Here is a 24330-nt window from a genome sequence, read left to right on the forward strand (position 1 = left end):
GCGCCAACCCGAACCCACCGGTCTTGCCCTTCCTGTCCATCGCCGCGATCATGCCGACCTTGAACAGCTTCTCCTCGTCAGTCTTGAATGAAGTGTTGTGGCTGAACATGCGGGGGCAGGGCCACAACATGGGTGGCAGTGAGCGTGCGTCAAGGACCCACAGCGGTCGACCTTCGGCCTCCCTGCACCGCAAAACTGGCAAATGCTGGGCGTCGCCACAGTGCCAGCACCGGCCGCAGCTCAGGGCGTGTACGCCCCTGGCACCTGCGAGCCCGTAGCACACCCCATTGCACGCTCCGTGCGTGGCCCCAAGAACCTGAGGTAAGCCTTGAGGTCGGGGTGTTCAAGGCCAATGTGGGGGGGACGGCCGCTGGCGCTGGCCGCGCCGCTGCCTCCCTGCCGCTGCTGCTGTTGCTGCTGCGCTGTTTCATCCTGCGCCTCTGTGCTGGACGTTGCTGCTGCAGATTCCGGCGCCGATCCTGCAAAATTGACGCAAGCCCAAATGGGACATGCAATCGCGTATTGAATATGTTGCGCACACCGGCGCTGCCATCAATGCCACATTTACAGCCCGCATAGGCAACGCAGGTACACACCAAACATCGCTCGCAGGCAGGACCCTACCTGCTTCAGCGTAGGCCCCAGCCGTGCTACTGTACGCTTGCCGTGCAAGCGCGTTGCATGACCCTGCGTGTAGAGCGTGGATTGGGCCAGCAGCGGGGGGCGCGCGTTGGCCGCTGCGCTGCGCCACGCCCGCACTGGCCATGCCGCAGCACACGTGTGACCACATGTCAGCGCACCATGCCATTTGATTGCTGCTCTCAAGTTAATCATGCTGGCGAGCTGGGCAGCTGTTGAGCAAGTGGGGCAGTCACTTGTGAACCTAGATCAGTCAGCTGAGGTACACCGCAGAGCGTTTGTGAGTTAACTTCTTCACTTCCAAATACGCGTTCTGGTTTGATAGTCTGCTGCGGCAAGGGTCATGGAACCGCAAGCATCGGCGGCTTTTCGCCTGGTGGCCGCAGACGAGCTTGGGCTCCTGAAGGGTGTGTCTTCGGATCGCATACATCCATATGCGCCGTTTCGACATTGACTTTGTCGCCACTGCTGCAACGCTCTTGACGCCACTCTTCCTGCGCCGCCCGCGGTCGCGTGCACACGCCGCCGCCGCTTTCGCCCCCGTCGCCTCCCCCCTTTCCGTGTTGCTGCCCTTTAATCTCATAGTACAACACATATGCCACGCCCTTTGTCCTTCCGCTACAGTGGTGGAGGTGCCGGCCGGTCCGAAATGGGGCGATGCAGCTGTAGTGGCCAACTGGTGAGGCACGCCCTGGATGCAACAAATGGTTGATGGGTCTAGCGGGGGTGCACCCATGCCCCATCCGGCAGGCAGCACGTAGGCTGCTGGTTTCTGGTACGGTCAGTAAGACGGTGCATCGTCTGACTGTCTGGCCGCAGGGGCACCGTGGATCGCAAGAACGGCATCACGGCTCTGTGCAGCACCTCCAGCTCCTTTGAGCCAGGTGCGGCGACATCGGAGGACTGGCCTGGCCGCGGCCCGTGCTGGATGCAGTCGCCTCTTACTACCGCCAATGGGACAACGGTGGCGGGTTGGGTGGGGTCTCTAGACGCCCAGTGGCGATGTGGCGAGTGCAGTGCGCACAGTGCTTGCCGCACCCCCTTGTCAAAGCTGTCGTGCTTATCGCCCGTCTTTGTTGCGGTGCTTGCCTTTCTCAACATTTCTGGCCCCAGGCACACCATCGTTGCTGGCAGCTGGGCGCCTGGGCGGCAGCGTGCAGGTCCTGGACGGTGGTGCGGGAACCCAGGTGGCGTCCTGGCAGGCAGCGGGCGAGCAGCGCAACGTCGGTAGCCCGGGCACTGCCAGGGTGGTGGGCGTCCATTTCCTGGGGAGCCTGCCACCCGGCAACGGCCTGTCTGCGGCAGACGCGGCAGCCGCCGCACACCTCAGAGCTCTCAGCGTCACGGCGGGCGGGCGCGTGAGCCTGCACACGGCGGTGGCGGGCGCGCAGGCTGCTTGGGAGCAGAGCAGCAGCTTCCAGGCGGCGCCCTCGGTGGCCTGCTCGGTACGCGCGGGGCTGAACAGGCGTTGCATGGAGTCAGGAGTGCAGGAGCTGCCTGTTGGCGCTGGGGATCTGCATTTGTGGTGTCACACAGGCAACGCAGCAGCAGGCCGGGTGAACCAGTACCACGGCTGTCTGGCAGCATGCCGCCGCGCTGGCATGCAGCTCCCTCACACCCGTGAGGCCCTCACCACGTGCGCAGGCCCTCAGCGGTGACAGCGCCGCCCTGGCGGTTGGCGGAGAGGGCTGCCAGCTGAGCCTGTGGGACCTTGCAACGCAGTCGCGCGCGTGGCAGGCCAAGGGCGCCAAGCCCAGCAGCATCGGACTCGTGGACCTGGCACACGTCACCGCGGCCACGTTCCTGGACGGCGGGGGCGGCTACCTCGGCCGCAGCGGCAGGGGCGGTGGGGCTGGCGGAGGGGAGGACGCCAGCTGCTCTGTGGGCCGACGTGTGGTGGTGGCGGGCAACACCAGCCACAAGCTGCTGCTGTACGACACAGCGGCTGGGCGGCGGCCCCAGATGGAGGTGGCCTGGCGGGACGCGCGCGTCACTGCGCTGGCGGTAGATGATGCAGGTGCGTGGATGGAGGACGCCGCCGTGACGGTTTCTTTCAGCACCCACGGCGCGGTACAGAATGCACTCAGGCGGTCGGGCTGCAAGTGCACCACCCATGCACCCCCTACTACATCACGACGACTCTCTCCTCACAACCCGCCCACCCCTTGGCGCGCCCCATGGCAGGGCAGCGCGTGTGGGCGGCCAACGGCGCGGGCGCTGTCGAGGCGCTGGACCTGCGCACAGGCCGCATGGGCGGCGCCCTCAAGGGGGCGGCCGGCTCAGTGCGCGCGCTGGCGATTCATCCTGGCGGCGAGCCGCTTATTGCTTCCGCAGGGCTGGATCGTTTTGTGCGCGTGCACAATGCCACGAGCCGCGCAAACCTGGGCCGTGCTTACACGAAGCAGCAGCTTACAACCGTGGCCTGGCTGCCTCCGTTGGCGGCGGCCGCGGCCCCGGAAGCGGTTGATCGCAGCAGGCAGGAGCCCCAGCCGCGGCGTCAGGCCGGCAAGAAGCAGCGGCGCGAGGCTGACTCGGAGGAGTCAGAGGAGTCGGAGGAATCGGAGGAGCTGGATGTGGGCTCGGCCGACGGCTCGGACGATTCTGACAATGACTCTGAAGATAGCAGCGACTCAGGGGACGAGGGCGGCGGCGCCCAGCAGCAGAAACAACGCGGCAGTGGCAGCGGCGGTAGTGGTGGCGGGCGGGGCCGCGGTGGCGGTGGTGGCGGCCGCCGTGGCGGTGGCAGGTCGGGCAGGGGCAGGCACACAGGCGTCAAGCGGCGAAAATAGGCTGGCCTGATGAACCTGCAGACTCTTATGGCGATGTAATTGTTGCAGGGGACATGAGGACATTACAACTCCAAGCCATCCTGTGCTGGGAGGCTGAGAAACCGCAGTGGCAGCAAGCTCGCTACCCTGCGTCAGTCGTCAAAGTCGTAGCCCACGCGGCCCAGCGCGCCCTGAGCCGCAGCCTGGTACACAACCAGCTGCATGAATTCCTCCTGCTGCATGCCCACGCGCAGCGGCAGCTTGCCTCGCCGGAACACAACCAGGCCGCTGGGCGGGGACGGCCCCGGGAGCTCTGGCCCCGCTGCGGCGCCGCGCCCCGCTGCCTCGTCAGCCCAGCGGCGGTCCTGTACCTGCCTGCGCTGCTCCAGCCAGGCCTCGCGAATGTCGCGCTCCAGGGTGGCCGTCTGCATGGCGCCCAGGGACAGGAGGCAGCCCTGCGCCTCTGGCCACTCGCGCATCACCGTGAGGCAGTGCATGCAGTCGTGGCGGTCCTCAAAGGTCAGCACGCGCACGTCCCGCACCCCCGCCTTGAGCGACACGTCTGCCTGCACAAAGCCGACAGAGCCATCAGGGTACCCCAGGGTAGGCAGGTACAGCGCAGAGAAGCGCCGCTGCCACCAAGGCTGCTCGCCACGCCCAAAGGAGCCGCCCAGCAGCTCGGACGGCACCAATTCCGGATCGCCGCTGCTGGCAAGGCTGCTGCTGCTGGTGGTGCTGCTGCTGCTGGGTGCGGAGGCAGCGGCCTGCCAGTCATCGGCCGCCACCCGCAGGGCCTCGCGCACGCTGTCCTGCCGCACGCGCGGGTCAGTGGGCGGCCGAGGGGCGCGGCTGCTGCCAACGCGCTTGCTCAAAATGGTGGCACCGTCCCCCGTCACCACGGGACCCCCCGCGGCGGCCGCGCCGCCACGAGAGGCGGCCTGGCGGCTAGGCGATGCTACGTCGGGCCTGGCGCCAGGTGCCGAGCCGCTGCCGCTGCCATTGGTGCCAGTGCGGGCTTGGGAGCGGGCCGACATGGAGCCGCCAGCACGAGCCGCGCGGTTGTTGCGGGCCCAGGAGCCCCATTCGCGCTGGCTACCCTCTGCACCGCCAACATTGCTATTGCTGCTGCTGCTCGTGGTGCTGGTGGTGCTGCTGCTGGTGGGGGTGGTGGTGCTGGCCTGCGCACGATCGACTTGCTGCGGCTGCTGTGCCGTCTGAGAGAGCGGGGGTGCTTCTCCCACCTCCTCTGCAGCAATGTCAACAGCGGAGAGCACTGGCTGCGGCTTGCCTTCCGCGCCGCTGCTCTGCCAGCTGAACCCAGGGCCGTCGCTTCTGGCGCTGCTGCGGCCGCCTGTTTGGCTTCGGCTGGCCGTCCCGCTGATGGCACCTGCCGCGCCGGACACGGCTGCAGCCCTGGCATCCGCTATGTCACGCTGCATGTTGGCCTCGTCCTCCGGCGTCACACCCAGGGCCCGCCGCATCTTGTCAGACGCCCGTGGGCCATCCTCTGGCAGCTCCATGCCGGCCGCTGCGGCCGCGACCTCCATCTGGCGCTGCAGCTGTTTCAGGCCTGCGATGTTGGGCGTAGGTGGTGGGTAGTAGACTGAGGCAGCGACTACGATGGCCATCGCCTCAGATATTCAGTGTCTCGGCGCTTCATCCCTTGCAGGACCGATGACAGCACACCAGACACTCCACTGCGGGCGCAACCGTGTTGGACCACACCGTCCATCCTCTGCTGCCTCAGCAATAACCACAAATCTACTCCCCCGTACCCTCCCAGCCCAACACGCCGCAGCACCCTCTCCTGTCGCGCACCGTCCAGTGTGTCCTGCAGCTTCACCATGGCACCCAGCCCTGCGCGCCTGTCCACGGTGCCGTCAGGCGCCACCAGCCCGGCCGCATCCAGGGCCTCCACACTGCTGAGGGAGGCCACGTGGTCGCCCACACGGCGCTGCAGCGCCTGCAGCTGGGAGTGCACGGAACGCAGGCCGCGTGCTGCGCTGCCCAGGCCGGGTGCAGCGGCCCGGCCACCGGAGCCCAAGCTGCCACTGCCTCCCTCCTCCTCCTCACGCTGCTGCTTCAGCACCGCCCCCAGCTGCTGCTCCAGCAGAGACACCTCCGCGCCCAGGCCACCGCCATCAACACCTGATGGGCCACTCGCGGGCCAGCGCTGGGGACCAGGCGAGCTGCGGGCGCCGCTCGGTGGCTGCTGCTGCTGCTGCTGCTGCTGCTGCTGCTGCTGCTGTTGCTGCTGTTGCTGCCGCTGTTGCTGCTGCTGCTGCTGCTGCTGCTGCCGCTGCTGCTGCTGCTGCTGCTGCTCCTCTCCCGTGCCCTTGCTGTCCAGCCACCACTCGTTGTCGTCCCGTCCGCCCTCCCCCTCCTGCCAGGCGTCCTCCAGCTGATAGAACTCCGACAGCAGGTCCTGAGGGGAGAAGCACAGCGCAGGGGTGATCACACAGCCGGGACGCACATGGCACGATAACCGTATGCCGTTGGGATCGATGGGCCCTGCCCGACCACCCTGTTTGGCCCAAAGGACCCTGGGGCAACTGGCTCCTTGCCGCGGTGGGCCTGCCTGAGGGCCAAATCTGAATGAAGACTTGACCCAGTGCGTCTGAACCACACCGACACAAAGCCAAGAGTGCGGCGGCCCGCTCACGGACATCTGCCAATATGGTGCCCCCCAGGCCCCGCCACATGAGACCTGAACCTCAGCACTTTACGCAGCACCGCCCCGCCAGCCTCACCTGCTGCATCGCCGAGATTTCCTGAGGTGTCTTGCCAAATGTTGGACTCAAGAGGCCAAGGGCGCGTTTCATCGCCGCATTGGTGGGGGCCTCAACTCGAGGCGCGGGCGCGACTCCACCGCTGCTGTCACTGGCGGCTTCGGCGGGCGGCATGCTGCTGAGTGCGCTCGGGCCAGGAGCCTGCCCCACACCCGCGCCCATGCGCTCGTGGGGCTGCTGCTCCAGCTGCGCCTGCGCCTGCTCCAAGCCTGTGCCTGAAACTTGCGCGCTGCCTGGCAGGTCGGCCTTTGCCCCGGCCGGGCTCGCAGAGCCCCACGGCTCAGCAGAACCCTCCGCCTCCGCAGCTCCGGCCGCCTCCACTTGCTGGGACAGCGGCTGCTGAGGACGTGGCTGTGGCTGTGGCTGTGGCTGTGGCCGTGGCTGTGGCGGTGGTGTGGCCCCCACCTCTGCCACGGCCGCGGCGGCCGCCGCCATGCTGCCAGGCAGTGACTGCAGAGAGCGCAGCAGGAGGTCGGGCAGGTCGGTGCTCACAGGAACAAAGCCGCCGCTGGCAGGAGGCGCCGGGCCGCTGCCGATGACAGCGCTGCCGGGGCCAGAGACGTTGGTGAGCTCGGGGGCAGCAGCTGCCGGGGACGCCGCACGAGGCGTTGGGGACCGTGGCGCGCCTGGTGTGCCCGCGCCGCCGCCCGCGCCGGCGCCGCCTCCCCCCACAAGCTCCTCCTGCAGCAGCGCCGCCAGAGCCTCGAGCCCCATGCCTGCGCCGTGGCGTATGCGCCCGCGCGGCAGCACGTCCACCTCAGCGCCCTGCAGCGCCGCAACATCCTCCAGCAGCAGCGGGGATGACCCCACTACCCGCGGCCGCAGGCCCCCACGCACCGCGGCCTGCAGCGCCACCGCGGCAGCCGCGTCGTCCCCGCCGCCGCTACTGACGCCGACGGGCGCGGGCCCCTCTGCCAATGCGTCGCGCAGGCAGCCGGCCACGTAGTCGGCGTCAGCCGCGTCCTCAAATGCCACCAGGTGCTGGCGCGCGGGGCGCCGAGGGTCGAGCGCCACGCGTGGCAGCAGGCCGTGGGCGCCGCCAAAGTTGACATAGTGGACGCGCGGCAGCGCCCGCCACCACCCGCGAGGCAGGGGGGCTGCATCCGCAGGGCCCGCAGCGGGCGCCTGCGGACGGCGCGCGGGCGCGGCTGCTGCGATCTGCATGGCAGCCCCGGAGCTGCGATCGCTCACAGCCCCACCTGCCAATGGCGGCTGCGCCAGCGGGCCCCTTGCTGCGCTGGCACCTGCCTCACGCCCCGCGGCCCACTTGGCAGCGAGCGGTACTACGTAGCGGCCGGCGCAGACTGCGGCCACCGCCGCGGCCGCCACAGCTGCGGCAGCTGGACTCGCTGCCCAGGGGACCGCTGCTTGCTGCAGTCGCTGGAGCGATTGCGCAGCCTCCGGCTGTTGCTGCTGCTGGTGCCGTTGCTTCTGCTCCTGTGCGCCTGCGGTCTGCTGCTGGTGCTGCTGCTCCAGGTGCTGTTTCTGCTTGCCTGCAGCGCGCTGCCTTTCCCATCGCGCCTGCCGCTTGTCCCGAGGCTGCGTGCTGCCGGCGGCTGCGGGCAGCGCCAGGGCCTCGTGCGTGGACTCGGGCTGTGGCGCCACTGCCTCCGCGTGGGCTCGGCACCAGGCAGGGCCCGGCCTGTGACGCACAGGTGTGCATACGAGCACCTGCACCAAAGGCAAACGCAGCGCGCCGGCAGCCTGGGGCGCTGGGCTGGGCATGCGTGAGCGCCGCAGCACGAACATACAGGCGGCGGCCGGCGTGTCCATCCAAGGGACGGCGAGCAGCCGGCACCGTTATCCAGACAGCATGGGGAGCGTGTCCTCACTCGGCAACATTTCTGCAAAGACATGCTCACCCTTTTCTCGCAGGACGCTCGTGCAGCGGTGTACGCTAAGCCTGCAGCCCCAGGCCGGCGCTGCCAAAGGACACGCATTGCATGCGTGTTGATTTCTGGAACGCTCTTGATAATTTTGTTAGGCACGCCTTCGCCGCGTGCAGGCAACATCCAGATCGCATTTGCGTCACCAACCGGTGACAAAGTGCCGTGATGCACCCCACCCACCCCACCTGCTACACTCCTCCCCCATGCATCGTTCTCGGGCGGGGCGGAAGATTCGTGTTGAAACATGCACTGTGGGCTTATATCTAATTTCGGTTGTAGCATGCATGCAGTAACGAGGGCGATTACCATGGGGCGCCTAGAGTCGTCGTCACCACCGTCAACACCGCACACGGCAGATGTGGCAAGTAGCAGTATGCTCAAAGCGAGGGGGATATTCCTGCCCGTACCCGCGCCAGCGGTACCCTACTATACACTGAATCATACATAGAGGTTGAGAGTGGGGGACACTAAGCAGTCCTACTTTGGAGTCGCGCCTTGCACATCTCCTTGTACAACACTTGCGATGGCGCCCGCCAATGCCGAGGAAGAAACCCGCCGTTCTTGGCAGAGGCACGCTTTTCAAAGAAAGTTTGAGCCGTAATGTCACAACGTTTGGGGAAGGTCAGACGACGGGGAACCGCAGAGTTGCCGCGCGCCACGGTCTGAACCCCAAGCTACTCAGCAACACGAGAGCAGGGGTCGCACAGCACGCAATCTGTGCATAGCGTGCCCAAAAGGGTGAGCATGACTTGTTGAAGTGAGAATCTGGTGCCAAGATATGTATGTTGATTGCTTGTATGTTGATTTGTCATCACCAGGTGCCAAGCAGTGAGCCGGGCTCGTCAACAGCTTGGCCACACGTGGTGCCTTGACGCTTCCAGCAGATGAGCAGGGGTTTCAGGACAAGGCCTGGGTCGAGGCTTCGCTCACCCCGACGTACCCACTCTGGCTATTTGCATCAAAATACTTGCTTGAGGAGGGACCCCATCCCCTGTGTTTAACTCGTCTCTGGTGGTTTCCTTTGTACACACACTGCTGGCAAAGCGCGATGTGATCATGCGCATGGAGAGCATTGCAGGAATTCTACTTGAAACCAGCCAGCCAAATTGCTGCCCCCGGAGGTGCAAGGCCGTGGAGGTACAGGGGCGCACGGTCATCATTTGCCGCCACGCGCAGGGCGCAGCCACTGATCACTTTGGAATCCGGGTGTGGACAGCTACTGCAGGTATGGTGTATATGATAAGTTATGGTCAGCATGGTTACAACAATGTGCACTCGAATGCCAGGCACGTCCGCAGCCCGCCTGCCAAATGTTTGACTGCCGCTGGTTGCCCTGATCGGTTGGGCGGGGTGGCTGCGCGCACACGTGCGCAGAGCAGCGCAAGGCCGCAGCAACCCCGGCTAGAGCAGCACAGCGCTGGCGAAGTGACAAGCGCTATTCACGAGTAAATGTGTGCAAAATCCATAAAGGGAGCCGGTCACCCAAGGATCTCAATAACTGGAGTCGTCCGGGGGGTGTTGTCCGTCAGTCTGGCTGGGAGCAGCGGGTGACCGGTGCGTCAAAAAGGTCGAATGGTGAACAGGACCTTCGCGGCGCTTACAAAGGATTAATCTGCCAATTACACGTACGTAGACGCGTTTGCCCGGGGTGCCACCGCGATCTCCAACCTGAGCAGTTCAGCCCGTCAAAGCTGCGCGCAACCCTGGAAGGTCCCCCGATCGCTTCTCCAGGCGCACTTTTCACGGATTCAGGTGCGTTAAGCAGCCGTCTTTTTGGGGACCTGGCATGGCAGCAAGCGTAACTCCGGGGGGTGGGGTCACCTTGGCCCACACCTCACCAGTCGAAGCAACCGATCACCACCACCAGCCTGGTGTATGAAGCCATCACACCAAAATTTAACACATGTATCAGTTGGCAGGGCCAGTGGGCTGAGCAGCTGGGTCGCCGGAGGCGCGTCTGACGGGCTCGCATTGCATGGGGCTGCCTGCAGCAGGCCCTGGTGTCGCAGAGCTCACCGCGCACCTAAGCTGACATAGGCCCTGCCGCATCCAACGTACACACACGACAGACTGCCCCCAGTCCGGATCATGGAGACTCGCCTTGCCGCGCTGGCGCTGGTCGCTTTGTGGCTGAGTGGTGCCAAGGCCAACCCATTTGGAAGCACATTTGCCGGCGATGTGAGTGGCGTACGCCACAAGCGGGACTCGGCCTGTATATCACTGCTGGCCATCTTTTCTCGTCGGCTTCCCACCAGCCATGCCGGGGGCAAAACCTTACGCATTCCATAACAGCCTGTGCCTGGGCGCTGGCATGCACATGCAGGGCTCACGTGCCTGGTGCGCTCTCTCAACCCTGTGCGGACGTCCACCATACCCTTCTGTGCACAGGGAACTTACTACGGCTACAGGGACCGCGGCTTTGGCCACTGCTCCTTCCACTTCCATGGGTTTGGCACCAGCCCCGGCTATGCAGGGGTCCCCCTGGCCATCAACTCTGCTCAGTACACAGGCACCTCGGTCTGTGGACTGTGCGTGCGCTTTCGCGGAACTGGATCTGGATCTGGAGGCAGCCCGATATCTCGAGACTGGCAGCCTGGATTCATCTGGTGCGCCGCCGCGCGCAAAATCCGTGGGTTGGCTGCCTCCATGGCTTTGGCAAGGACAAAGTGGGCCAAGTCACCTGTCGTTCAACCTGCCTGTGCCGGTGAGGTTTGTCAGCATGCAAGTGGTACCTGGTGCGAACCCTCTCTCTGCAACTCTGGCCCCCAACCCTCCACAGTGACCAGTGTCCCGAGTGCAAGTATGGGGATGTTGACCTGCAGAAGGGCGGCGACGGCCGCTGGAAGGTGGAGTGGGAGCCCGTGCAGTGCCCTGTGGGCAGCAGCACCTTCAAATTTGGGTTCCAGGGCGGCAACCCGTACTACAAGAAGATCCAGGTGGCCAATGCACGTGTGCCCATTGAAAGCGTCCAGATCAAGCGCAACGGTGCCTGGCAGCAGCTCGTCAAGACCATAGGTGAGGGGCGGCAGCTGTGCAAGGGTGGCGAGCTCGGGCGGCGGGCCCGAAGGGACATTGGGCTGTGCGCGTTGCTGCAGGCAGACACACCTAACTCGCTCGCGGGAGATTCAAATACAATAGTGACAGCAGCAGCACGCGCGCACAACAGGCTGGAGTGAAGCTTGACGGTGTCCCATGCGTACAATGCTGACTCCCTCCCCCTGGGATCAAATAACACCTGAACACTGGCATCCCCAGACAACTACCACGAGTACCACGGCGGCGAGGGGGAGGCCTGGAACGACGGTGGCTGCGCTTGGCTGCGGCTGCGCAGCATCCTGGGGGACGTCGTGGAGGACCGCATCTGCTGCACCTCGGGCACATGCACGGGAGGAGCGCAGCTGCCCTGTCGTGCAGACATGCCAGGCTGCAGTGGCGCCGGCGGGGGCGGCAGCAGCAGCGGTGGCGGCGGGGCTGGCGGCGACATGTCCAACAAGCGTTATGCTACCGGGACAAAGCAGCTGTTGGCTGGTGATCAGTGCGGTGAGCTCAACTGGGATGGCACCAAGCTTGAAACGCTGGCTTGTTGGGAGGAAGGGGTGCTGTGAGGGCATGTCGCCTGTTGTGCTGCCAAGGTTGTCGTGGGTGGTCGCCCCTGTGCTGCCATCACCTCCCCAGCAGCCCTGCGGTCGCTATGCTTCCCACTGTAGTGTTTCATTCTCACCTGCGTAGGCTGGTTGCCGAACGCCCAAACCCTCACTTCCCCTTCCTGTCCGCCTGAAACCACCACCGCAGGTGGCACTGGATTTGGCTGCAGCAGCGCCGGCAAGGACCAGTGCCAAGACAAGGCCTACAGCAGGGCAAAGTGTGCCCGAGGCCTCAAGTGTGTGCGTAATGACGCCCGCTGGTGGGGCTGCAAGCAAGCTTGAAGGTAGCCCACTGATAAGGACGGCGGTTGACGCGCCAACAAATCATGGCAACGCACATCTCACATCGCAACATTGGGGGGGGGGCTGGGGGAGCTCAGGGAACAAGGGCCCGAACGCATCCGATCGGCGTCCCACGCGCACGCAACACGGCGCAAACCTGTTTCCATTGGCAACTCACTCCGCTGGGGCCCAGACGCCCGCCGTGTCGGGCCCGGGTGGTGGCGAGCAGCAGCAAGACTGTGCGCCAGGTTTTGGCTGGCGCCAGCAACCCTGCATGTTTCTTTTACGCAGCGGAGGCCCTTTGTATTGTCCGCCTCGCTTGACACGATGTCTTTTCAGGGACGGGGTCTGTTCGACGGCGGCACACGGCTCCGCAGCGCCAGCTGCTTTTGACACCTACCATGGGTCTCTGGTGTTTCAACCAGAGGCAGACACACGCACAGCATGCATGCTGCCAAGCATTCTCGCAAAGTCATGGCAACTCCCCGTCGTCGCCATCCTTCTATGCTTCATGCTCGCCGCACATGCATGACACCCACACCTCACCGCGCCCAAATCGCGGCCAGACCCGCTTCAGCACATGCCTGGTGAGCTTTGTGATCAGCGGCGCTACACGAGTGCAACACGCGCACACGCCAATTCACAATGCACCACCAACACCACATCTTTGGGCACATCATCGGCGATGAGTGTTGTCCGTTCACAGGGGTACGACCCAGGGCACTGAAACATGCGGCAACGTGTGTGCACTTGATTGGTTCCAGCGAGGTTCTTATGCTGGCCGGGTTACGGGCTGTCCTTGTTGCAGTTGTCGCACTGCAGCTGTCCCTATTTCATGTTTGGTTCCAGTACCCACACCCCACTGGGTGATGTTGTTGTCGAGGCGCTGGCGGCCCTCCGCGGCCAGCGCGCCCAAGGGATTCCATGAGCACGGTTTGAGAGTGCCATTATCATGTTTGTAACATTGCAACTCCTGCACATCAATGTACATACAAAGCACTGAATATCGTTGAACCTGCCAGCATGGCCGGCTGAGTTGAGCTTGCAGGTCTTGACAGCCGCCACAGTGATCAACTCGGCAACTGTACAAATTGCCTGTGTATGCAACTGTCCACCAGAAATGCAACAATGAAACCTCTGATTGTGGGCGGGTTGCGCAGGACACATGCACAGCTGGGATGGGATGAGAGCGGGAGGGATCACAGGGCCACCTGCTGACCGGCTGCTACGGGGGTGCTGCTGACAATGGCTGCAGCCGCGGCGCGCCCCGCCACACGACCAAACACTGCACACTCTGCCAGGCTGTTGCCGCCCAGGCGGTTGCGGCCGTGAAGGCCCCCGGACACCTCACCCGCCGCCCACACTCGGTGCAGCGGGGCCCCGTCCTGGCCCAGCACCGCGGCGTCAGGCCTGGTCTGAATCCCGCCCATGCAGTAGTGCACCACTGGCATCACCCGTGCCACCCACACCGGCGCATTCACGTCCACGCGGCCGTGAAAGTAGCGCTTGCCGGTCACATCGCGCGGGGGAGGGTGCGCCCCTCCCTGGTCAACCGTCCCAACTCTTGCAGCTGCCGCGGCCGCGGCCTCGGCCTCTGCCGCCGCTGCGTCCGCGAGGGTGTTGTGTGCAGCCAGCTCCTGCAGTAGCACCGCCGCGTCCACGCCCATGTGCTGCGCCCCAGCTTCCGCGCTCTCCACCTACGCTCAGTAGTGGAGGCACCACAGATAGGTTGCGTGCGTGCAACCCGGCGTCTGTGATGCGTGCGGGCAACGCTACTGACCATTGTGCGCCGCTGCGATGCGCAGCGATGCGCAGGTGTAGCAAGATGCGCGCCAGTGCCAGTCAGCGTAAGACCAGAGCTGCCCCTTTGTCCTGCGCCCTGGCTGTCCCCTGCACCCGCAGCCGCCCCCCCTCCCCCCCGCTCACCTTGGTCACTAGCTTCTTGCTGCTGTAGAAGCCCAGAGTGCCCTCACCATACCTGGCCGCGCCCTGAGCCCCCAGCAGCAGCCAGGCAGAGTGGCGCGGCTGCGCAGTGATGGCCGCCGTTACCACGTCACGCGTCGCCAACTCGTCGACAAAGCGTCGCCCTGAGTCGTCAAGCAGCAGCGCCCCGCAGCCGCGCAGCTTCTCAGGGGCCAGGAACTGGCCGGTTGGATTGGACGAGCAGCCAAGGGATGTACAGTGGGTTGACAGGGATTTTGGGATGTTGGACAGCTCGGCCATAGCGTCACCAGGGGTCGGCTCAGCAAGACCCATGTGCACGCCCGCGACTGCAGGTGAATCATCTGTAAATCGCGCAGGTCTGAGGTGCTGCCCTCAGCAAAAGAAGTCTCCATGCACAGCTGCTGATGCGCCCACCTTGGTGCCACTGTCAGGGTCCCCTGGGTCAACAAACCCTGGAGGGTGGGGACGCGTTGGGATGGACGGCAGTTCATGAAGGGGCCCCACCGTTTGTAGACTGGCAAAGCCTGAAACTGGTCGGCCCGTGATGCGCCTAATCAGCCGCTTGCATTCAGAAACAACGCGCCAGCAGGCGCCCTCGCGGGGCCACTCTGCATTGCGCAGCCCCAACCACGAGCCCCCCCCCCTCCCCCCTCACCTGTGGGGTGCACCTGCACCTGGTCCATCTGCACCAGCCGCGCGCCCAGCGCGCCGCCCAGCGCCACGCCGTCCCCCGTGGCCCACGGCCCGTTTGTGGTGGGCAGCCCCGCCACGTCGGGGCGATAGCGCGCCAGCATCTCGCGCGACGCGGCGAAGCCACCGGTGGCCAGCACCAGGCCGTCACACAGCACGGTCACCTCCTCGGGCGCAACGCCAACCCCCCCGCTGCCGCTGTCAGGCTTGGTGGCGACGAGCCCAAGGGTGTAGCCCACAGCCAAGCGTCCATCGGCCGAGTAGGCGGCCGATGTCACCTGAAATGAGGGCAGAGCGCGCAAGGGTGAAAGGGCCGGGGTTCAGACTGATTGCATGGACTTCATCACATGTGACAATTGCTGTTAGCTCGTATAAAGTCAAACATGTCCAGGCTGCGCTCGAATGAAGAGTTGCTTGGGGAATAGGTTGTTTGAGAGGCAGCGCCGGAAGAGGGAGCTCAGCACCTCCGGCAAAAGCTGTCACTACTGCTGCGCCGCGCGTTCGAAGTGCCACTCGTCAGGACGCACTACATGCCCACAACGCATCATGAGCACCCAACAAGGCCTTGTTGGGTGCACAAACGCATCTGCTCACCTTGGCATTGGTGACAATGCGCACGTTTGGCTGCTGCCGCACCGCCGTCTCCACCGCCCGCACCAGGGCAAAGCCAACGTTGGGGCCGGAAGGGTTGCTGTGGGTGCGCGGCACGCTGTGGCCCCCAAGCTGCACCACCACCGACAGGTCGAGGCCCAGGGCTTCCAGGAACCGGAGGGCGTCCTCGCTAGACGCCTGCAGGCAGTGAGGGGCAGTAACCAGGTTAACGTACGAGGTGTGGCGGGTCAAAAGGGGGTGGTGTGGCGGCGCCAGCGGGGACGCAGGTGCCTTTGTTTAAAAAGCTCAAGCAGCAAATGGTCCGATCGCGCCCATTGTCTCAACTCTGCGGCGCCGCGCGTCCCTACCACGCGGTCCTGGGGGACGCCGTGCCGGGGCCCAGCAGGCCCTTGGCGCGTAACGAGTACAAGACTCTACAGCACCCCTCCGTCCGCCCTCCAGGCACACACCCCACCCCAAATGCCGAGGCCCTGGCCGCCGAGGCCCTCACCACCAGGCGTTCCACCAGCCGCGAGTCGCTCAGGCCGCCGCCCGACTGTAGCGTGTCGTCAGAATAGGTGGCTGGCGAGTCCCCCCCAGCGGGATTGACGGCGTTGATGCCGCTGCTGGCCTTGGCGCTGTTGCCCCCCACCTGCGGGTTCTTCTCCAGAACCAGCACCTGGCATGCAAGATCGGAAGAACAGCAACGCTCACAGGCATGTATGTCATGCCAAGCAGGCACACGAGGCAGGTGTGGCTGCGGCCTTGCCACAAGGAGCACGGTTTTCCAGTCTCTCCTCCCGTCATCCTCTGCTTCAAGCTGTGCAGCACATTCAGCCCGCATGGACTGCTGCGTGGACTGCGGCACCCCTGCCAGAAGGTTGACTGTATGTGCAGCATGCAACCTGCACAACGTCAGCCGCAAACTCTATGGTCTCAGTGGGCGACCGTGCCACACACCTCGAGTGCTGTTGCGGTGCGCGCTGCCTCAAGCGCAGTCGTCAGCCCCGCCAGCCCGCTGCCAATCACGACCAGGCGGTGGTCGGCCATCCTAGCATAAAGAACACTATTATTTCCCAGATCTATGCGCTTTCGCGGAGGCGGCAAACGGCTGCTGAAGAACGCGGTGATCAGAACCGTGATCACGGAAAGAAAGCACAGGACGGCACGAAGGGCTCGCATGAGCTGTTGTTTAGCTCTCTTCCGACTGTGACTGCATATGACGTGGTTGAGCGTCCTGGCAACAATGCTTGGACTCGTGAACGCGACTCCCGGAATGCCTCCGAAACATCTTGGTGCTAGGGAAGGACTGCACGACTGAACATGACGACCACCAGTTGCATATCTGCGCCACAGATCTCAACAGCTGCGCCTACTGGGCCTGGCAAGTTACCACGGCACAACCGTACGCGCGCACAGACCGTTGCGTCCGAAAGCGTACGCACCGCTGCGAGCGTCGAAAAGAACACGCGTGACAACAAGGCGGGCAAGCCTCATCATGCCCAATTGTAAGGTGACTGTGCCTGTGCTGTGTCTCGTCAAGGGGGGTGATCACTTTGCCAGGGAGCTGTCCAGACCGAGGAAGCGTGAAGGCGGCACACCGAGGAGGACATGGCACGACGAGAATGGACTGTGCTAGGTTTCTCAAAAAAAGCAAGTGTCAAGGAGGAAACGTAAAAGAATACTGCATATGTGACTACAATAACCGAAACTGGGGCCTGAATGCGAGCCTCAGGCCAAACTAACATTCCCCCCGCAGCGCAGCTACGCCTGCAGCTTGGCGCTGGGTGATGAGAGGCCGTCATCTGATGCCAGTGCCACCACTGGCCCCGGCAGCTGGCAAACCGCATGCCACGCCTCAGGTGCTGCATCAGGGTCGGCGTTGAACAGTACCTGGCCATCCTGCAGCGCCAAAACCGCCGCGCCGTGGATGAAAAGCGGCAACGGCCCTCTTGAGCCCTCCTTCTTGTTGGAGGCGTGCGTGTGGTGATGGAGCGGCGCGCGGCCGGGATGCTGGGCCTCCAGCTGGCGGTGGCGCTCCGCGGCTGCACGAGCCGCCGGCTCCGCTGCTGCGGCCACGGCTGCACTCACATCGGCAAATGTCGCCCCGCCATCGGACGAGTACAGCACCACGGGCGCCCCCACTGCCTGGCCGCAGTCTCGGCTGCCACTGCACATGGGTACCTGGGCTGACGCGTGCGGGCCAGCCGCCCTGCCCGTCAGCAGCAGCCTCCCTGGCCGCGTGTCGCAGCCGCACAACGCCAAGCCGCTCAGGTGCAGGTGCACACCAAACGACAGCATTGCGCTGTCCGCACCGCCCAGGGCAGTCCATGTTGCCCCTAGGTCCTGCGACATCCACAGCGAGTCGCCGCCGCAGTCAACTGCGCCGCCCTCACACGCCGTATTGGCCTCCAGGGATCCCGCTGCCTCGCTGGGAAGCTGCTTCTTGGCAGGCGCCACGAGTGCGTAAAGCCGCGCCGGCTCTGATGGGTCCGTCCGCACTAGGCATGCGCCTGCAGGCACGCCGTCCGCGCCCGGTACAGCGCGCATTTCAAACTCGCAGTCCTCCGGCGCCGCCCCTGCCATGATGCCACGTGACAACAGGAGCCGCGGCCCCGCACCAGGCAGCCAGGCCGAGGCCGCCAGCAGGCGCGCTCCTGTCGCGGGCTCCAGGGCAAAGTCGAGGGCATGGACGCGCACTCCTGCACAATCGCCGCCTTCGCCACCGGCGTTGGCCCAGCAGCCAGCCCCAGCATCATACACAGCCATTCCACCGCCTCCTGCTGCCAGCACAATACGCCGCGCGCCGCTGTCGGTGTCGAGCACCGCGGCGGTGCGTGCTGGGGAGGCACCCCGCCACAGCTGGACCGCGCTGGCCTCATCCGCCGGCTCGCCCGCAGCTTCGCCCGGGTCCTCCATTGACCCCAGGCTGGCGGTGGGGCGCATGAGCACGCGAGTGCATAGGGGCAGATAGGGCACGGGGCGAGCCAACAGGACGTGTGGGAACAATGAAAGGGCGCAAGCGTGAGCCCCTGATGAAGGGCGAGGGCTTCACACACAATCGAGCAGGCGCAGGCAGTAGTTTAGAAGAAGCCGCACTAAGGGTCGCCACGAGGGCACGTTCACTCTGCCATGAACTCACGTCAGCTGTACCAGGGCGCCCATAGCTTCCCCCTGGGCTTGGTGACTGCGGGGTCCGCTACCAAGCGCCCCTAGGCAGAGCAGGAGCTCTGATGGTTCGCGGCAGAAGAGGGCCCACGGCGACAGGTCGCGCCGCGCCCATTGAGAGGCCACAGCTACTGCGCCGTCTGGCAGTGACACCGAGAACACCGCCGACGGCGTGGCGACGTAGGCCAGCGCTGACTTGCCAACCGGCATCAGCCCGCTCCTGGTCAGCGGGTGTGTCGTCCTGCACGCAGAGCAAGCCTGCACACAAAGGTAGCAGGGGGTAAATACTTTGCCGAGCTGATTATTGCTAGCCGTCAGGCGACGCAGTCGGCTCGATTGTCTCTGGCAGGAGGGTGGCGTAAAGAACGTGTTTGTTGGCATGCGGCGCGCCGCTGCGCTCGTCAGTCGCGCCCAGTTGCAAGGCCCGCCCGCCCCCGTGATGTTTCCTTCAACATGCGCCTACCTCGGCATTTCACAAACTCATTCACGGTGCTATGCACTCGACTCCAAGGGGTCCACGCCAAGAGCGACGCGACACTGATGAAAATAGCTCTCCTGACCGTGTAAACGATACCGGTACGGTGCGGTAGAACAGCGAAAGCGCGTACACGTAAGACTATGCTGGTAGTGGTGTATGATTTGTTTATGGTTAATCGTGAGGTGAGTGCGCTTGTGCATGGCACCAATGAACCAAGGGCACCCACGCAGTCCCTCCCCCGTCAGCGCGCTGATGTCATGTCAGCCGGGCGCACCTGCCTGTGCGTGCCGTCCAGCAGGCTGCGGCCTGGAAAGGTGTCATGTGCGCAGTTTCACCTCTACCCTCACCGCCCGCAGACCAGCAGACTCTTGTGCAACTGCTCAGCCGCCGCCCGTGCCATTGCCCCTGAGATGGCTGTCATGCCCGGGCACTGTCAACATCCGCATCCGCACCCCACATGCGTGCGCGCACACATGCACGCACGCACACTCACACACTTGCGCGTGCGCGCACACAGACTCTCATTGCGCACCAGCACATGCGTGCACACACCAGAGCATTTTGCTGGTGTTGCGGATTCTGCATATTGACGCCCATGATTCCTGCATGGCACACCCTTCACTCATCTTCACACCTTTCCATACCATGCCGAGCCATGGCAGGCCAGGTCTTTCCATACCATGCCGTGCCCCTGCCTGACCTCCCAGCTTTGGCGTCTCATGCTGCCTGTGCTGTTTGCTGTGCGGGCTCCGTGCGTGCCTTTCAGCAATCGTGCAGTCTTGATGAGGCAGACAAGAGCTCGTGCAGGTCATAGGACATCACCGACTTGCTTCGAAGCGGGGCTTGGCTGTCGTCGTACTGTACGGTCTGCACACCAACTCCCCAACTGCACCTCCAGTGCGCCGTGCATGCGCAGGATCATCAGGGAGCTGGACCATTACCCAGGATCTTACATCATAATATATCTACTCATCTTGATCGCATGACATGTCGCACACGTACATGTCAGGCCAACGCAACGGTGTTCGTTGACGGCACTCGCTGCTGCCAGCGCGGTGACCCGCGCCTATTACCGTATTGATCCCTGATAGACGCAGGGCAAAGCCTGTGAGGCGTGGCAGGCCTGCGGGTAGCCGCCCACAACACAATGGCGTGCAGCACAGGGATCGCAGCGGCGCAGCTAGTGCTGCTGCTGCTGTTGCTGCTAGGAGCCTCCACGGCACAGGAGCAGCCGGTACCCCAGATGTTGACTGACCAGCCCAACTGCAAGCTGCCGCCGAAGCCCGTGCCGGGCGTGCTTCCTGCAGGTGCGGATACGGCAGCCTCGAGTCCCGGGCGGTCTGTGGGGTGCACCACAGGCGCTGGGACCCACAAGGGAAGGGTGCGCGCAGCGGCCTTGTATCACAACACAAGACGGAACTTTCCCTTCGGCGCCCGGGTGCACTCGCTCCCAGGCGTTGTGCCGGTGGCGGAGGCGCAGGACGGCACGATTGCCAAGGGCGGCGACGCAGGCTGCACCATTGCGCTGCCGCAGCTGGCTGTCGGGGAGACGCACCTGTACCAGTTTGGGGTGCTTCCCGCCAGCGAGATGAGCCTCATCGTGGTGCTGCGCGCCCGCGGCGGCACCGCGCTGATGTGAGGCCAAGGCTGGGCGACTCGGGTAGAGGACGGGGCAACGAACGACGAGCCGCGGCGGTGGCATGGCGGGCCTCCGGTGGCTCGCGGGGCCGACTTGCACCTTGTTACAGTGTGGCCTGGCGGCAACCAACCCTTGTTCTCTGGGCTTCTGACCCCGCCTGCTGGTGCCCTCTATCGCGCTGCCCCGTGCCCCATGATCACCTCTTCCCCCTTGCAACGCGCCAGGGACCTGTTCCTGCCGTCTTCTTCAGGCGGCCCAGGTGACGTGGGCGGCGGTGCCGGCATTGTGGCGACCGCCTCGCGCGACAGCGCCGCATCCTCTGAGTCGTGGCTGGCAGTGTCCCCCCAGCAGCTGGCGGACAACCCAGGGCTCTACACGCTGCGGCTGCGGGGCGAGTCGGGCTCCCCCACGGTCGAGGTGACCGTGGCCACGCCGGGCAGCGGTTTGCAGCTCGATGCCAGGGAGCTCGCTGCCATGGCTGCCGTGGCCAAGAGGTGCTGCGGCTCCGCCAACGCAAAGGCGCCCTTCTGCACCACCATGTACGGCTGGGGGTGCAGCGGCAGAGGGGTGCTGGGGCGCGCGGCTGCTGATAGCTGGCCACAAACATCCGCTCAGATGTTGCGCGGAGTGAGCCCACAAGCTGCCGAGCGCTGGTGCAGGAGACGTCCTGCACCTGGCCCCAGCTGCCCACACCCACGCCAACCCCTCCCCAACCCCCCTCCTCTCCCGCACACACAACATGGCCCGTGCGCTCAACACCCGTCATTCGCACAGTGCGCCAGCCGCGCTGGCCCCTAAGCACGCCTGGCCCAGCGACCTGTGCCACACACCGCCCAACCTGTGTGATGCGGAGGGGCACCTGCTCAGCTTGTCACTGCGCGACGCCGGTCTCAAGTGCTCCACCTTCCCCAAGGAGCTGTCGCAGCTAGGCTCACTCGCGCGGCTGGACCTTAGCGGCAACGAGTTACAGGCCGATGTCAAGGACGTGGCCGCGGTGCGCGGCGCCACGCGGCCGACCGCGGTGTTTTGGAGGTTGCTGGTGGGGGAGGGGCAGCTGGGACCGAGGCACGTCAGGGCGATGGCTCCAGGGCTTGTCAGGGCTCCAGGGCTTGATGGCAGCCCCCATCCTCTGATCCCTGCACCCCTGCCACTGCCGCTGTCCCCTTATCTCCACCCTGTGCCCAGGTACTGTCCCAGCTTCCTGTGCGCGAGCTGTACCTCTCCAACACCAGGCTGGGGGGCCCCCTGGACTGCAGCATCATCACACCCCTGCGCAAGGTGCGGGGACACAGCAGGTGGAAGGCAACCGCGCACAGCAAAGAAGGAGGGGGCGCGCATGTGCAGTAGATTTTTGCAGTTTTTTCTGGCAAAGCAGAACAGATGGCAGGCAGCACCGTTCGCTGTGAGCCCTGCAATGGTGGAGACATGGATGGATAACTGTGCACATACCTGTTGCCCATGGGCGCGCGCACGCACACACGGTCGCTCCCCTCCCCCCTTCGCGTCTCACCCGCCATGCTCCTTGCAGGTGTACGAGCTGTCATCAAACTTCATCAGTGGCACAGTCCCGGCCTGCATGCTGTCTTCGCCAGTAGAGGAGCTCTACCTCGGCAGGTGGGTATTTTGGGGGAGGAGTGGCAACATGCGTAAGCGCCTACCAGACGAGCCACGATTGTGGTGCTAAGCAACGGAGAGACAGAGCTGGCCGTGCAAGCCTGCTGCAGAGCGGCAGCTGGCGGTGTTTTGTGCTCTGTGCAGGTGCGACACCTCTGATTTGAGGCTGATTTTGTACCGCCGGCCACGCAACCCTGCCATCGCATCTCCCGCCCCAGGAACGAGCTGTCGGGCACGCTGCCCCTGGACAGCTACCAGAAGAGCACCCTTATTGCTCTGGCACTCGGCAACCAGCGAAGGCCAAAGGGCGGGCTCTCAGGTGGGGCACTGGACCCGCCACGGCGGTTTGTTCCCACCAGCAGCAGCGTGACACGAGTCAGCCATTCAGTCCTGGAAGCCTTGTAATCGTGCTACCGTTCCCTCACAGCGCAAGTCTTGGACCTCTCCTCAGCTGCGTGATGTCCTCGCCTCCGCTGCCCCCAGGCCCTGTGCCGCCCGGCCTGCTGGCCCTGGACTCCCTCCTCTTCGTCAACCTCGCCGGCAACAACTTCAGCGGCCGCCTGGCCGCGGTGCCCCCCAACGCCATTGTCTTCAATGTGTCCGCCTGCAATGTGAGCCCTTGTGTGTGCTGCAGGGTGGAGTTGAACTCACCGAAGATTGCGCTCACACCACATCTCGTGCAGCCTGCTCTTTTCCATCCATCAAAAGCACCTCTAAATGTACCCCGCTATCCCGCGACACCTGACTTGGTGCATTGTGGGACCATGCAACCCGTTGCCCATCGTGATCCCACAACCCCGCACCACGCCCGGGCACCCCAACGCCCACCCCCCACGCCCCCTCCCCAGCTGGAGGGCACGCTGCCCCCCCTGCCAGAAAACCTGTGGGTGACAGACCTCAGTGCCAACAGCTTCAGCGGGGCCGTGCCCCCCCTGGCCCGCCTGCCGCGTCTCGAGGCATTCTTGGCGGGCGGTAACGCTTTTGAGGGGCCGCTGCCTGAGCTACCGCCTGCGCTGGCTGTGCTGGACGCCAGCTACAACCGGTTGGCAGGTGAAGGGGTGGAAACGTGGGGCCGCATCCAGGCGCACAGAGAACAAAACCGCAGGCGGCGGCGAACTATGCAGGCAGGAGCATAGGGCCATCGCCGGCTGGCCAGGTCCCATGTCCGTGGAAGGGCGCGGCCTCCAGCTCGCCTTGCCACCACACCCATGACGTTGCCCCCCCCCCTTGCAGGCTCCCTGCCCGCACTGCCACCTGCCCTGGTGGTGATGGATGTGAGCAGCAATTTGGGGCTTTCTGGTGACATCAGCGGGCTGCAGGTCGGGCAGCTGGCGGAGCTCAGGCTGGGCAACAACTCCTTCACTGGGGGAGTGCCTGCCAGCGCCACCAAGTCTCGGTGAGCACGCCTGCTCATTGGAACCACGACCGGGCGGCCCTCCTCATAGAGATCGGATTGCTGCTGGAGTGGAGCGAGGCAGCGTGCTTCAAGAGATGACAGGCTCGCATCGTCGGCCAGCGCGCTGCTCGCCTCAACCTCACCCCACTCAACTTCAGTTGACCAACCGACCGCCCTCAACCGCGCCCCAACAGCACCCTGACTATGCTGAGCCTGCGCGTGAACAAGCTGGCGGGAGCCATCCCTGCGGACTGGGACACTCCCCTCCTGGAGATGCTGCTGCTCTCAGACAACTCACTAACGGGTGATGATGGGCCCAGGCCTGGAGCGTGCGGGGGCTGTGCTGAAGCGGGGTAGCGGGGGGCCTCAGGCGACAGGGCTCTTGGCCCAGGGGCTGTGACCAGCTGGCGCCTCGGCATGGGCACATCTCAAGTTGGAACTTGACCGGGCACATGCATTGACCGATCCTCGATGGACCCTTTCCTGCGCCTGCCGGTCCATAGCCACCCACCAATCACTCAACCCCCTGCTTGCCCTGACTGCCCACCAGGCACGGTGCCGCCGGCCCTGGCCCGCCAGCCCCAGCTGGGCACCCTACGCCTGGAGGGCAACCAGCTCGGTGGCAGCCTGGAGGCCTTTGCGGCGGCGCTGCCGGACCCAGCAGGACCCGACCACGCCAGCCAGCTGTTCCACTTTGACGCCAGCCGCAACGCCCTGCAGGGGCCCCTGCCCTCAGCGATGCAGCGGCTGGGGGTGTTCTCGTCAGACCAGCAGTTTGTGATGGTCACGCCCGCGGGAC

General features: G+C 64.8%; 5 protein-coding genes across 5 annotated transcripts; 3 read left to right on the forward strand and 2 right to left on the reverse strand.

The window, feature by feature from the left end:
• Positions 1–982: 982 nt before the first annotated feature.
• MNEG_3768 (WD repeat-containing protein 74) lies at positions 983–3428 on the forward strand (the record flags this gene model as incomplete). The annotated part of the gene is made up of 6 exons (XM_014047752.1): positions 983–1046; positions 1264–1318; positions 1459–1523; positions 1753–2084; positions 2284–2656; positions 2824–3428. The coding sequence occupies 6 exons, from the start codon at positions 983–985 to the stop codon at positions 3426–3428; spliced, it is 1494 nt and encodes a 497-aa protein (XP_013903206.1).
• Positions 3429–3559: 131 nt separating this feature from the next.
• Positions 3560–7921, reverse strand: MNEG_3769 (hypothetical protein; the record flags this gene model as incomplete). The annotated part of the gene is made up of 3 exons (XM_014047753.1): positions 3560–4977; positions 5226–5832; positions 6158–7921. The coding sequence occupies 3 exons, from the start codon at positions 7919–7921 to the stop codon at positions 3560–3562; spliced, it is 3789 nt and encodes a 1262-aa protein (XP_013903207.1).
• Positions 7922–10173: 2252 nt separating this feature from the next.
• MNEG_3770 (hypothetical protein) lies at positions 10174–11690 on the forward strand (the record flags this gene model as incomplete). Its single annotated transcript, XM_014047754.1, has 4 exons — positions 10174–10263; positions 10474–10602; positions 10872–11100; positions 11341–11690. 4 exons carry the CDS (start codon positions 10174–10176, stop codon positions 11688–11690), a joined length of 798 nt encoding a protein of 265 aa, XP_013903208.1.
• A 1520-nt stretch (positions 11691–13210) lies between these two features.
• MNEG_3771 (hypothetical protein) lies at positions 13211–16286 on the reverse strand (the record flags this gene model as incomplete). Its single annotated transcript, XM_014047755.1, has 7 exons — positions 13211–13708; positions 13938–14153; positions 14370–14407; positions 14611–14923; positions 15240–15434; positions 15712–15915; positions 16197–16286. The coding sequence occupies 7 exons, from the start codon at positions 16284–16286 to the stop codon at positions 13211–13213; spliced, it is 1554 nt and encodes a 517-aa protein (XP_013903209.1).
• Positions 16287–20029: 3743 nt separating this feature from the next.
• Positions 20030–23531, forward strand: MNEG_3772 (hypothetical protein; the record flags this gene model as incomplete). Its single annotated transcript, XM_014047756.1, has 10 exons — positions 20030–20189; positions 20337–20517; positions 20746–21060; positions 21296–21560; positions 21707–21799; positions 22050–22135; positions 22354–22454; positions 22619–22746; positions 22984–23185; positions 23369–23531. Coding segments are annotated over 10 exons (1694 nt in total), but the record flags the coding sequence as incomplete, so codon positions are not given.
• Positions 23532–24330: the final 799 nt, after the last annotated feature.

The sequence above is a fragment of the Monoraphidium neglectum genome (assembly GCF_000611645.1).
Source record: "Monoraphidium neglectum strain SAG 48.87 unplaced genomic scaffold scaffold00490, whole genome shotgun sequence".
Taxonomy (NCBI): domain Eukaryota; kingdom Viridiplantae; phylum Chlorophyta; class Chlorophyceae; order Sphaeropleales; family Selenastraceae; genus Monoraphidium; species Monoraphidium neglectum.